The sequence below is a fragment of the Colletotrichum costaricense genome (assembly GCF_030867565.1).
Source record: "Colletotrichum costaricense strain IMI 309622 chromosome Unknown Scaffold_10.1, whole genome shotgun sequence".
Lineage (NCBI taxonomy): Eukaryota > Fungi > Ascomycota > Sordariomycetes > Glomerellales > Glomerellaceae > Colletotrichum > Colletotrichum costaricense.
This window is the reverse complement of record NW_026848239.1, coordinates 1,113,954-1,127,232: the sequence shown is the minus strand read 5'-3', so window position 1 is coordinate 1,127,232 and position 13,279 is coordinate 1,113,954. Positions and strand designations below refer to the sequence as shown.

Sequence of the window (13,279 nt, the reverse complement as noted above, 5' to 3'; positions counted from 1 at the left end):
TGTCACTGTGTCGCTCATTCTCGCACTCTTTCAACTGTATCTTCTCCCCTTCTCTCACGGGGTAGGTGACATAATCATTTGCCGCTCTATCCGTATGTACCCCAGCTCTTTTCCCCCGACTCTTCTTAATGTGCTTTCTTTTAAGAGTGTTCTCTGATGAACACATAGAAGATATAACTAACAACAGAAATAGAGAGCAAAAAATGACAAGCAGGCAGTAAGTAAGTATTGTAACCTTTGATTGACCGGCATTCAATTTCTTCACCCGCTTGCCTTCACAGGCTCTCATCCCTCCCTCCCATTCGTAAATCTTCAGTCTCAGCCTCCCCGCCTTTACGCTCACACTCTCATGTATGATGTATGTACCTGCCTCTCGGGCATGGGTAGGTGATTTGTTTTCTTGCTTCTCTACCTTATCCACGCCCCCGTTCCAGTAAAATCCGTACCTGATGTGAAAGGGAAAGAGAGGGGGAAGAGTTCTGGACTCACTCAATTCCGACGTCCATCCATTGTCCATCCATCGGTCACTGACCGACTCCCTTCTCTGCCCACTGTGACTGTGCCTGTATGTATCTGGCTCCCGGCCTGCCCACTCCCCGAGAACCGGCGTCACTCAATCTCTCTTCGGCTTCGACTACCCACTCTGTCTGCCCTACTACCTAAACATAGCATAGCCGGCCTGTCAACGCTCTTCTCCCCCAGCATCTCTATTCCTTTTTGCCCAAGATCCTTTTAACCCAATACTTTCTGCCTTCCCACCCCTCGACTTGACACTAGACGGAACAAATCTCAATACACAGCCAAGAGCCGTTGAGGTTTTGAGGCCAAGAAGGATCACACACGTAGTCTTGACCAAGACTTGTCCTCTACCACCAAGTTTGCGCCATCTGCGACAAATCAGCGTACTCGCGGCTTTTCGCGACGTTTCCCCATCCCAAGACTTTGTTGTCTTGGCTAGAACACTCCCTCACAACCATAACCCAGGGAGGGAACAAGACCCCCAAGGGCCATACCCCCCTGTCTCCTGGCTGGCTCCTGGAGTCCTGGCACCCCCGATCCCGACCTGAAGTCCCCTCTCAGTTGGGAAACCCATCCCGCTTGATCCCGCTCCTTTGCCGAGAGATTTCAACTCTCGACACTGCCTACCTTACCTGTCTCTATCCTCCGCCGCCCAGGTTCTCATGTCGTTGTCGTTATTGTTCGCATTTCTTTGGCCTCGTTGTCCTGCCCTCTGATGGGAATCATCAGCGACATTGCATCGCGATACAAGTCTTCCCTCCACCCTTGACTATCTTGAAGCAGATACACCCAAGGCCGGATAGGACCGGGGAGATCGCAGCATCGGAGACAAGACGACACCACACCGGCAAAAGAGGAACGAGAACTCTGTTGCACCCACTGCCCACTCGTCCAAGTCTCTCCAACACCCACGCACTGCCTACTCGGTACAGCGCCTCGCCCCAGACTGTCCACAGTCCGCCCACCCATCGCCCGGGATTCCTGCATATGTAAACGACCTAGCGGGCACGAGAACAGACCAAGTCTCACGCTTCCCTCCACCTGTACCGTCCACACACACACACTCGCTCGCACTCACTCACACACACTATCCACACCTTACCACACACCGTAAGGTATTACCCAACGTAACGCCCTGGCCTGAAAGAGACGGAGCACAGAGCACACACACAGAACACACACACACACTCACAGCACAGAGAGTGAGTGAGAGAGACAGGGAAAAGGGGACCACTCTTCACACTTCACCATCTTTTACGCTAGTCAAGTCAATCCCGTTCCATCCCAGGAGGCGACTAGCAGCTTGTGACTTTTACATCTCGACTTTTCACTCTCACAAACCGCACTCCATTCTCCGCTTTCTCTCTCTCACACACACACTACACACTCACAACTCAACTCGACGCTCAACTCACTCACCGACACACTCTCACCTCACACCTCACCCCCTTACCCGACGCCTTCAACGCTGCTGCATCGCGCGCACTGCATAGCCGACAACCCGTTCGACTCCGATCGTCGTCTTCGATCTCACCACTACCTACGACCAACAGCGCCCAGTACCGAGATAGCAAACTCGATAACCGCAGACTCTTCTCTCCCTTTCCCGCGATAGGCTGCCTCTTCCCAGCAGCCCCCCATTTTCGGCTCCGTACATTTGAGAGAACACTTTGAGAGAGAAGAGAGAGAGAGCCCCCTGCAGCTGCGCGGTCTCACTCACTCACTCACTCACTCCAATCCCCGCCTACGCGCCTCCTTTCACTCTCATCGTGAGAGGGCCGATTAATCTCATCCAACGACCGCTCATCAGCGCATTTTCTCTCTCACGACACGAAACATCGACAACGACATCACCAACTTCCAACGACGCCAACCAACGTTTGATGCCCAAGACGACCTCCCAATCGCAACCCAATTCACCACAATCAGGTGTCCCGAGCAATCACTGAAAAGAAACACGCCGCGCATCGCTTTCCTCCCCCCACCGATCCCCATCCGTCTCTACTCGCCAGAGACGGATCTTTCGAGTAGCCCTGGAGGCATACGACGCCTCTGCAGGCGTCCTCGTGCCAGGCTTTGGCCTCGGTTCGGCGGTGCTGAATCCATTTGAGCATCCGCCCCTCGACTTCGTCCACGATCCTTACCACCTAGTAGGAGGCGACAACGACGACGACGACGACGACCAGGTCTCCTCCCTCTCCTTCGGCTTCTCCTCCGACTTTACGCCAGACTTTACCCTCGGCCCCGACGCCGACGCCGCCTCCAACTCGGAATCGGCATCTTCGTATCTCGGGAATCATCACCAACATCACCAGTCAAACTATCTCAACCAGCATCATCATCATCACCATCATCAACAGCACTACCAACACAGCGCCGCAGACACCATGAACTTGCCCAGCTCCCACATCCCGCCCCGCCGCAGCGCGAGCATCCACTCCCTCACCCCGTCGCGCGACCTGCTCGTCAAACCCAAATCCCCAGAGAAATCCGCCGCTGCCGCCGCCGCGACCGCCACCAAATCAAAACGAGTGCGGACGGGTTGTCTAACGTGTAGGGAACGGCATCTAAAATGTGACGAAGGGTTACCAGACTGTCTAAATTGTCGAAAAAGCAGTCGAGAATGCAAACGCGGCGTGAGGCTTAATTTTATAGACGTGCAGGTCAAGAAACCGCCGTACATGCCCCCCACTGTGGAGTGGTCAGGTGAGTTGCGAATGCCCTCATTTTCAAACGACTGCCCATTTCCGTCGACCACTCATTCTCTCTGTGCATCACCCACCTTTTCTTGAAGAAAGAGGACGAAAAATGGTCACATAGAGTACTTGGACCCCCATGCTAACGAACCTACAGTCCAATTCCAAGATGAATCGAGGCTCATCGCCTCAGAGTATGTCGGAGGCCTCGGCCGGTACGCTCATCTTGATAAAAAGGCCGCCGTCGCCCCTCCGCCACGGCATCTAGGCCATCTAGAGCCGACCCTCCGGCACCAATCCCACCTCCTCCCACACGCAAGAGCAAGCGGCCCAGACGCCTCCGTCTCACCGAGAACTCACCTCCTCCATCACCCACCACCACCGCCGCCGCCCCCAGCGTACAGCCACCACCCGTACTATCGCGAACCCCCTCCCCCGCGAGCAGGAGTCGGAGGAGGACCCATCGAGTCATCATCATCATCATCAGCCTACCCGCGCCGCGAGAGCGAGTCCGCCTACCTCACGCCCCAAAACTCGGCTCACCCGGCGCAGGCGGCACCTCACCACCCCTACAGCCTCCACGATCACTTCGCCTCGTACCGCGACACCGGCGCCGGCGGCATCCCCAACAGCCGCGCCCACGGCCACCACCGCGACAGCGACGCCTCGAGCGCGGCCTCCATCGTCCCGCAACCTACCGCCCCGCCACCAAGCTACCGTAGCAGCGCCGCCGCCGCCGGGAACCCCTTGGCCGTAGACGGCATGATGACCCCCCCACCAAGCGAAAAGGCCACCGCCGGCGAGAGGGAGTACCTCAACTCCCCCGAGGAGATCCTCTACATGCAAGTCTTTGTCGAAGAAGTCGGCGTCTGGATGGACTCACTCGACAAGGAGAAACACTTCTCCCGCCTGATACCCTACCACGCCCTCAAATCCCCCATGCTCCTCAACGCCTTCCTCGCCTGCGGCGTCAAGCACCTGACGCTCGTCAACCCGGCCTACGAGGACGACAAAGCCCTCTTCTACTACGACACCGCCACCACGCAGCTCCTCCGCAGCCTGCAGAACCCGGACCGCAACACGGGCGAGTGCGCCACCACGGCCGTCGTCCTCAACGTCTACGAAATCATGTCCGAGAAGCCCGCCCAGCGCATGAACCACAACGCCGGCGCCCGCGCCCTCATCCGCGAGTGTAAGTGGGACGCCCGGTCCTCCGGCATCGGCGCCGCGTGCTTCTGGCTCAACATCGGCATGGAGGTGCTCTCGTGCCTCGCCTTCAACTGGCAGACGTCGTGGGATCCTGATCAGTGGGGTCTGGATATGAATTTCACCAACGAGGGCTGCGGTCCGGCTGGATCGGCAGCGGCGGCGGCGGCATCGAGGTCCGGTGATGGCTTTGGACAGGAGGAGGTCTGGGTCCATCGGATCCTGTACATTGTGGCCAAGATTGCAAACTTCCGCGCCACGATCCCGCGGTTCCAGGAGCCGAGCCCGCACGACGAGCAGATCCGCCTGGGTAACCGACTCCAGCAGTGGCAGGATCTCAAGAAGCTCTGCGACAAGTGGAACAACACCTGCCCGAGGACGATGCACCCGTTCGGATACCTCTACCCATCGCAAACGAACTCCAAATCCGCCTTCCCCAACGTCTGGTAAGCCTCCCTCACTCCTCTTCTTCCCCTCCCCCAAACTTGTCTTCGTATCTAACAATCTCACAGGCTCATCAAACGCGCCGCCATAATCGGCCGCCTCTTCTACCACACAGCCCAATGCCTCCTCGCCCAAACGAACCCAATGGAACCAGGCCGCGCCTCGGAAGAAATGCGCGCCCTCCAGCTCCACCACGCCCACCAAGTCTGCGGCATCGTAGCCCACACAAAAGACCGCGGCGTCGCCTCCGTCGCGATCCGCTCCCTCGCCATCGCCTCCGCCGTCCTCACCGACCCGCGCGAGCAGGAAGAGGTCCTCGAGATCCTCGACAAGATCCACGCCGAGAGCGGGTGGCGCCTCGGCAGCATCCACGGCGAGCTCAAGAGGGCGTGGGGGTGGCCCTCGCCCGCGCCGTCGCACGCTTCTCTCAGTGGTCCGGCTGGTGGTGCCGGTGCTCCTGGGGACCACCGAGGTTCCGTGGGGAGTTATGGCGGTGGGAGACCGGGCCCGCCGGGGAACCCGCCTGCCATGGCGACGTCGAGCGCGCCGTCGGCGTCGAGCGCTGCTGCTTCTGCGCCGATGAAGGCCCTCGTGAACCCGCTCTCGTACGCCGACTTTAGTTTGCCGAATGCCCCCTACAAAGACTGGTGGAAGCCGCCGAATCGCCATGATTCGTACAGCTACCAGGGTTTCCCATGATGACCTTTTCTTTCGCTTCTTTTTTACTCTTCTTTCTTCCAAGTTGGCTCGTCTTTTTTTTCCTTTTCTTTACTATTTTGTTCCAACTCGTTCCCTCCTTCCAACGAAACCGTAAGAGAGGGAAAGGACGGATTCATATATATAATATTCTTCAAGAAAACAGGAGGCGGATATTTGCTCTTCAGACGTTTCAACATCGTGGATTACCGAAAACCCAAAAGAGGGCTGGCACTGGTTTGCTAACCCACCCTACCTTACGATTACGACTCCCTTTATCCTCTTTTCTCTTTTATTTGGAACTTCTTCTCTTCTACTGCATCATCTGTTTCATGCAAAGGCTACAATTGGGAGAGGAGGGCACCGCGGCTTTACAGGACGGCCGGCAAAGCATTGCGTCAGATAGGACAGGTCCCCGCCCCTGGTTCAGAACAACCATGGGGATATGTTTGGAGAGAATTTTAAATGGACAATGGGATATGTGGGCGTTCCGGCACTTCACACGGAGACAAAGGGGGGAAAGATGGTTTTTATGCTGAGATGCGCTCCAGCACTTTGAAGAGGCTCCAATGGTTGGGAGACCCCAGAATGCTCTTGCAAAGGGCACCGATACCATGAGATATTTACTATTATTCTATCTTGGGCACACACTTTTGCTCCTTTGTTTGCTCTTCTTACAGCTCATCATACACAAAGTACTCTAGGGTTAAGGAACTGTCTTTGATCGTTGTCTGCATTATCTGGTATCTTGTTTTATTCGAATGGGAAAGGGGATGTTGGGGTTCTGTCTAACGCGGGAGGGAATCTATCGCAATGCCAATGCTCAAAAAGCAAATGTTAAGCGCTCAGTGTCTAAGAACTTTCTATGGAAAAAAAGTTGATTTTCCTTCCCTTTCCAGACTCATCTTCTATTGACGTGCCCAAAATCCATCGACCCATTCGTCCAATCGTCGTGAAATCCGTTTGTCCCATCTATCGCCGTTCCTTCGTAAAAATTGCTCAACAAAGAGAAAAGAAGGTAAGAAAACTCAAAGTCTGCGGGGTTAAGCTAGGAATTATGCCAAGCCACGTTCTAAAAGTTTCTTGCTTGCTCAAAGCAGTGCACTAAGCAGAGCCGTTGGTGTTGGTGACGACGCTGCCGCTGACGTTCTCCTGCATGAAGGGCTCGTTGTCGACCTCAATGGAAGGGATGGTCATGCCAAACTTCTCGTAGGGGAAGTTCTCGAGAGTGGGCAGGTACTCGGCCCAGCCGTCGTCAATCTCGCCAACCTGGTGCATGTCGACCTGGCCGGCCTCGCCAGTGCGGCCAGCGAGGACCTCCTTCTCGCGGCCGGCGTACTCCTTGAGGAGCATCTTGTGAGGGCACCAGATAACACGCATGCCGGCGCGGCGACCAGCCTCAACACCGGGAACAGAGTCCTCGAAGACGAGGCACTCCTCGGGGGTGATGGGCTTCTCGCCCTCGGGAAGAGATTCGTTGATGGTCTTGAGGGCCAGAAGGAAGATGTCGGGGTTGGGCTTGCCGCGGCCGGGAGCAATGCGGGTGTCGTCACCCAGGACACGGCGCTGGGAGGGGAAGACGGAGAAGAGCTCAGTCAGGTGGTCAGACTTGAGCTTGAAGTTCGCCTCGTGGGAGGAGGTAGCCAGGGCAATGTGAACGCGCTGGGCAGTCTTGCCGTCAGCAGTGGCGGGCTTGTGGTCGAAGTAGCGGGTGCGACCGAGGTTCTGAAGGAGCTGGGGGATGCCGGGGAGAGGCTTGGTGGAGGGGAAGATCTGGCGCTGGAGAGCGGACAGCTTCTGGTGGTACTCCTCATGGGTAATAGGGAGCTGAGCCCACTCGTGGAAGATGCGAGTGGCGTCAGGACCAGGGCGGCCCTGAAGCTTGGCCTTGATGTTCCAGGGAAGGAGAGGGCGGCCGTACTGCTCGAGGACGATGTTAATGCAGGCGGTGTAGAGGTCTTCGGTGTCGAGGAGGAGGCCGTCCATGTCGAACAGGCAGGCCCGGACGGGAGGGAAGCTACGTCAAGATCAGTCAATTGGTTCGTTGAGGCTGAAGGAGGAGAGAAGACTTACTCGGTGCGAGGAGCCATTGCGACAGTAGGCAAGTTGCAGAGGCGATGTGATGAATGTCAAGTATGAAGGTAAGAGAGACGAAGAGGGGGTAGCAATTGAGTATCCTCGAGACAATTGTCGAAGGAGCAATGGTAGAAGGAGGAGTGGTTGAGGGTGGAAGAGGTCTGAAGAAAAGGAAGAATCTCCAGTTGGGGTATCACGAGGAAAGTTTGTGGAGGTGAAGAAAAAGGCGGAGGATTTTTCTTAGCAGCAGCCAAAATAGGCCTTTTGACCCTTTCTCGGAAGGACCTGAGTCAACAAAGTGAATTTGAGGGACGGAAGGAACAATGGACAGGAAGCCAAAGGTCAAACGGGCAGGGGCGTTCAGGAACAACGGCGGGGTGAAAACGGAAGCGGAAGGCACCGATGGAGGGGTCGCTCAGCTCTTTCCCGAACAAAATGGCGACCAGATGGGGAAGTGGGATCCTAAGTATCCCCGTACACTGTACCTATACTTTCGTTTGTCGTCTTGACACTGTACTCCGTACACCGCAGCAAAAACAACCAACAAGTACTCGAGTCACTGTACCTAATACAAAGGGTATCGACTCTTTATGGAATACTTAGAGTAACGGAAGACATTTGAGTCAAATTCTGTCTTCGCTGTCTTTTCTTCTAATACCGACAGCCTTAATTCTACTGTCGCTCACCTCGGATTCAGGAATAAGTATCTTCTCATAAGAGGTACAGTTCAAGCGACGGCGCATACTGTACTCCCTCATGGTGAATCGATTGGATCCCAGCGAGGCCAGCCGCTGAGAGACCCCTAAAGCGCTGTATCCGCCAGGTACCTTTGGCGAATCGGGTTAGCAAAATGTGGCTTCCACCGTCCGAAAACATGTGAACAGCCTCACCGTCCCACCCCACCAAATCTACGTGGGGACGAGATACCTCAGTGACGACATTCCTGGGGCTGCCTTGCCTGCACCTTTGACTCGGCTTGACATCTACTCTCAACGTTAAACGAGTCTATAACAACTCACTGCTGCCTTCAAGATGGCGTCCAAGGAGACAGAGAAGGAGCCTCAGGGTAAGGGCAAGAACACGTCGGTCAAGGATGAGCCTGAAGAGGTCCAGGAGAAGTTCTCTCCTGAAGAGGAGGCGGTAAGGCAAACCGTTCCCTTGCTCTCATTCTATGCATTTTAGACTTCCCGAGTTACAAGCTCTTCGAGTATTCAAATGAGATCACATGAAGCCATGGCTGGCAAGTGCCGAATCCCTCAATCTCATACCACCCCTACGATGAGCTCAACACTCACCTCAATGACCATGAAAAAGCTACTCCAACCTCGATCTCAATCCCTCACATCTAACACAACCCGCAGTCCCTCCTATCCGAATCCAACACCCATAAAACCGAAGCAAACGCCCTCTTCACATCCTCGCAATACACCTCCGCCATCGCAAAATACGACGAGGCCGTCTCCGTCTGCCCAAACTACCTAGACTACGACCTCGCCGTCATCCGCTCCAACATCTCCGCCTGCCACCTCAAACTCTCCCAGTGGAAAGACGCAATCTCCTCCGCCTCCGCCGCGCTCGACTCCCTAGACCGCATCGACAAGGAATCCGCCCTCGAGCAGGAACGCCGCGAGAAGCTCAAGGCCGAAGAGGAAGAGGGCGTGGAGGAGGAGATTGTCAGCTCCGGCGCCAGCGCCGCTGCCCCCGCGCCCGTCACCTCCACGGAAGATGAAGAGGAGGTCGCGCGTAGGAAGAGGGCGGACGATGTCCTGCGCATTCGAGCGAAAGCTCTCATGCGGAGGGCGAGGGCGCGGAGCGAGGAGGGCGGGTGGCAGAACCTCGCGGGCGCGGAGGAGGATTATAAAGCGCTGGCTAAGATGGGGAACCTCGCGGCCGCGGATCGCAAGATCGTGCAGACGCAGTTGAGGGTGTTGCCGCCGAGGACCAAGGCTGCGCAGGAGGCGGAGACGGCGGAGATGTGGGGGAAGCTCAAGGATGTGAGTTCTGAACGTGAAATTTCAAGAGATTGCTGTGAAAGTGTTGCGCTTGCTAACGTATGAATATAGCTGGGCAATGGCATTTTGAAGCCGTTTGGACTGAGTACGGATAACTTCCAGATGGTCAAGGATGAGAAGACGGGAGGGTATTCGATGAACTTCAACCAGGGTCAATAAGCATAGGCGCAGACTACCACAGTTTGTCGATTTATCTATAAAGAAACAGCATCGTTTCGCGTAGGCATGAGAGAAGCGATGGCATCATAGAAACACAGGAAGCTCATAAGCATAGCTCATTTAGTCGAATAACCTAATTCCTCGATCATGTTGCTTTGGGAAAGATGATTACTTATCCTGTGAAAGTTCGTATAGGGTTGAATTGCTCAACTCTGCAAATGTGTCTGTCAAAAGCATAGCATTCATCTTCTAATACAATAACAGTAAGCACAAGCCAAAGTGGCCCTTGTTGGTATTAATGCATTAATTCACGTTATTCATAGGGTTGTTTTCCCAAAGTCCTCCATTATCCCTCTCTTCCTCCCTCCTTCCTTCATTTGACACTTCGTCCGTAATATACCAAAATAATGACCATCTCCCTGGTCCATTAGGTGTAGATACTCTCGGTAATCTGGTTCACCTGGAGCCCCTTCTCCGCCATCTCTGCGTCCCGCAAAAAGTCGAGCGGGAACCAGACGAGGTGGCCCTTGATCTGGTCAATCTTTTGCCGCGCGTCCGCCGCCGGCATGAACTGGTCGAAAATGTGGCCCGCCTTGACGCCCTTTGGCGGCAGGTATCTGTCGTAGTCGTCAAAGGTTTTGACTAAAGGGAATGTTAGCTCTGATTCAATACTGCACAATGTGAGAGGGGAAAACCTACTGTGGTCATCAGGATCGGCGTGGAACAGGTGACGGTACAGATCCGTGTTCCGCGTAGCGTTGCCCGTCCACATCTCCCACAGCTCGTCGTTCATCGGATCCTCGACAAACTTCCACGTCTCGTCGCGGTCCCACGGGTCATTCTCCGCGTGGCCCGGCGGACGCGCGTTGGGGTCCTGCGACCCGTCCAGGTCCTGTGCGGGCAGAAGACCAAGATGCTCGCGCCACAGGTACCGTCGCAGCGACGTCGCGTGCCACCCGGCCTCGTAGGGCTTCCCGTCCATGGTGCTCGGCACGCGCTTCGTGTCCTCCATGACGATGCTGAGCTCGCTGTCGTGGTATCCCAGCTGGCTGCGGTCGTTGAGGTTGCTGGAGCCGCAGACGACGATGCGGTCGTCGACGATGAGCAGCTTGGAGTGGATGTAGAGCTCCTCCTGGATCCAGTTGCGTATCTCCGTCTCCGGGTCCTCGTCCTCCCACGGCTCGTCCTCGATGGAGCCGGAGTTGGCCATGGCGTGCTGCGCAACCGAGGTCTTGTTGTTGAGCTGCGCGTCGCCGAGGCTGGCTTCGAAGCGCTGCTTGGCGTCGATGGCATTTTGGGCTTCCGTGGTCTTGCCGCCGCCGACTTGTTCGGCCTTGGCGCCCATGTGCTCGTCGCGCTCCTTCTCGGTGGGGTCGTTGATGCCGTGGATTCCCGTGCCCATGACCTCTTCGGCTTGCGCGCGCTGCACCTCGGCGTACTTGACGCCCGTGTCCTTTTCTCTCTTCTCCACGGCGGATGTGCGGTTGAGACGGTCGTATGATCGCAGGTTGAAGAAGAAGATGTGGTTTCTGGGGTCGATGCCCTCCTTCTTGACCTGCTCGAAGATCGAGTGCTCGCCGCGGCAGATTGACTTGTACTGGTAGTCCATGATGGCACGGGTACCGGTGGCTGCATCATCTCGGAGGTCGCCGGCGAAGCCAGGAATGGCGGGGATGAGGACAATGACGCGGAACTTGCGGCCTTCCTTGCCAGCCCTCACGACGGCATCGACAATGGCTCGGCCGATTCGGTTGTGGATCGGTGCCTGCTGGTCGCCGGTGGCGGTGATGAAGAACTGATTCTCTATGTAGACAAAGTGCTCGGCCTTGCTGATGATCTCACAGTAGGCGTTCTGGATCGAGTGATCGGTCAGGATACCGCTAGACCAGTCGGCACTGGACCGCACGATCTGAGCGTGCATGGATCCCTTGTTCTCCAGGTTCGACAGGCTCTTCTCGTCCAGAGGGTGGGTGAGGTACTCTCCCACAGGGTGCTTAGGCCGTTGGACTCCCACAAGGTCCTCGTCTTCGGCCAGACGGCCGCGCAGCTGGATCCAGTCGAATCGGTCGTCACGCTTGTACTTGTCGCGCTTCACAAAGTTCCAGCGCAGGACAAAGTGCTCGGCAATGTCGTAGACGCAGGGGCCGACGACACCCATGGATACGTCGTGCCAAGGCATGCGCCCGTACTCGGCCTTGCTCAACTCGTTTTGCTTCCAGTCCTGGACGTTTTGGAAATCCATGATTCTGTTGTTGTTGAAGTCCTGTCCCGGCCAGACCTCGTTCTGGACGCCCTCGGGATGTGCGTCAGCGAGAGGGTGGGTATGGCTGTCCCAGCGACCGAAGCACAGATCGAGACCTCCGATGAAGGCCATGGCATAGTCAATGACGATAAACTTCTCATGATGGGCCCAGTAGAATGTCATATCGGCGCCGTTGGAGAGGACATTGTGATCGGGATGGCGCATAATTTTGATGTTGCCGTAGCCAGGCGAGCCCTCGGGGCACAAAGCTTGCAGGGCATGCTTTGTGTGGGCAGAATTGCAAGTCAGGGCGGCCTCGACTTCACGGTAGACAATGATGTGAATCTGGACGCCGGCCTCGGCGCGGCGCTTCAGGACCTGGTCCAATCTCCATTCCTTGTTGTGGTGAGGGGGACGGCGCAGGAAGAGCTCAGGGGACAGCCACCAGTCGCAAATGTAAATGGTCTCCTTTGCGGCCTCGAGAGCTTCGGAGACGGCCCAGAAGTAGTCGCGGCCGTCGACGTACCACTTGATCAGGTTGCCGTCGCGCTCCGGGAAGAAGGACTTGAAGCGGTGCTCCTCTCCAATCTTTGTCCGCTTGTCGTCGGTGGCCTTTTCGTGCTCCTCGTCGTGGCGGTGGTTGGCATTGAACTGGAGCGCGTGTCAGTTGTGCTGGTCGCTCCAGGCAGCTAGCTTTTCCAGGTGGAATGAGCTTCAATGGGGAGGAGAAGATGGTCTTACAAGGTTGGCAAGCTTGCCAATCTGGTGTTTCTTATGCACAAGATGGACTTTTGCGTCATGGAGATGGGTGCCCTCCAGCTTATCCTCCAGCTCGCGGAATGGCTTCTTCAACTTATCCATGAAACCGCCGCCACTACCGCTTTCTTCCTTTTTGTGGCCATGGTCGCTTGTGGTCATGAGCCCCATGATTACGGTTTGTTGCCCTGGGCGCTGAATGAAGGGTATGTTCGAATGGAAGAATTGCGCAAGCTCTGAATGTCGGTATTTCTAGATCATGAAGTCGTGGAGAACGGAACGGATAGTTGAAATTGAAGTTAATGGGTGTGGCTGGTGTGGAGGGGTATCATAGGATGCGCGGGGTACACTGAATGGCGGGGTGAACAAGTTGAAGCATTCCAGCCCAAGTATGCAGCACTCGGATGGGGAAAGGTCAGTGGAAAGTGTTTAAGCTTCGTGTAGCTTGGACTTGTAGGTGTGGGAATAGGTTC

The 13,279-nt window shown here is 55.9% G+C and overlaps 4 protein-coding genes across 4 annotated transcripts; 2 read left to right on the top strand and 2 right to left on the bottom strand.

Annotated features, from left to right (window-relative positions):
• Nucleotides 1-2,402: 2,402 nt before the first annotated feature.
• Nucleotides 2,403-5,564, top strand: CCOS01_09978 (uncharacterized protein; the record flags this gene model as incomplete). Its single annotated transcript, XM_060458135.1, has 5 exons — nt 2,403-2,448; nt 2,551-3,072; nt 3,175-3,225; nt 3,373-4,867; nt 4,934-5,564. The coding sequence occupies 5 exons, from the start codon at nt 2,403-2,405 to the stop codon at nt 5,562-5,564; spliced, it is 2,745 nt and encodes a 914-aa protein (XP_060311300.1).
• Nucleotides 5,565-6,665: 1,101 nt separating this feature from the next.
• CCOS01_09977 (haloacid dehalogenase-like hydrolase) lies at nt 6,666-7,651 on the bottom strand (the record flags this gene model as incomplete). The annotated part of the gene is made up of 2 exons (XM_060458134.1): nt 6,666-7,578; nt 7,635-7,651. The coding sequence occupies 2 exons, from the start codon at nt 7,649-7,651 to the stop codon at nt 6,666-6,668; spliced, it is 930 nt and encodes a 309-aa protein (XP_060311299.1).
• A 1,018-nt stretch (nt 7,652-8,669) lies between these two features.
• CCOS01_09976 (uncharacterized protein) lies at nt 8,670-9,808 on the top strand (the record flags this gene model as incomplete). Its single annotated transcript, XM_060458133.1, has 3 exons — nt 8,670-8,777; nt 8,999-9,631; nt 9,701-9,808. 3 exons carry the CDS (start codon nt 8,670-8,672, stop codon nt 9,806-9,808), a joined length of 849 nt encoding a protein of 282 aa, XP_060311298.1.
• Nucleotides 9,809-10,235: 427 nt separating this feature from the next.
• Nucleotides 10,236-12,977, bottom strand: CCOS01_09975 (uncharacterized protein; the record flags this gene model as incomplete). The annotated part of the gene is made up of 3 exons (XM_060458132.1): nt 10,236-10,450; nt 10,508-12,701; nt 12,792-12,977. 3 exons carry the CDS (start codon nt 12,975-12,977, stop codon nt 10,236-10,238), a joined length of 2,595 nt encoding a protein of 864 aa, XP_060311297.1.
• Nucleotides 12,978-13,279: the final 302 nt, after the last annotated feature.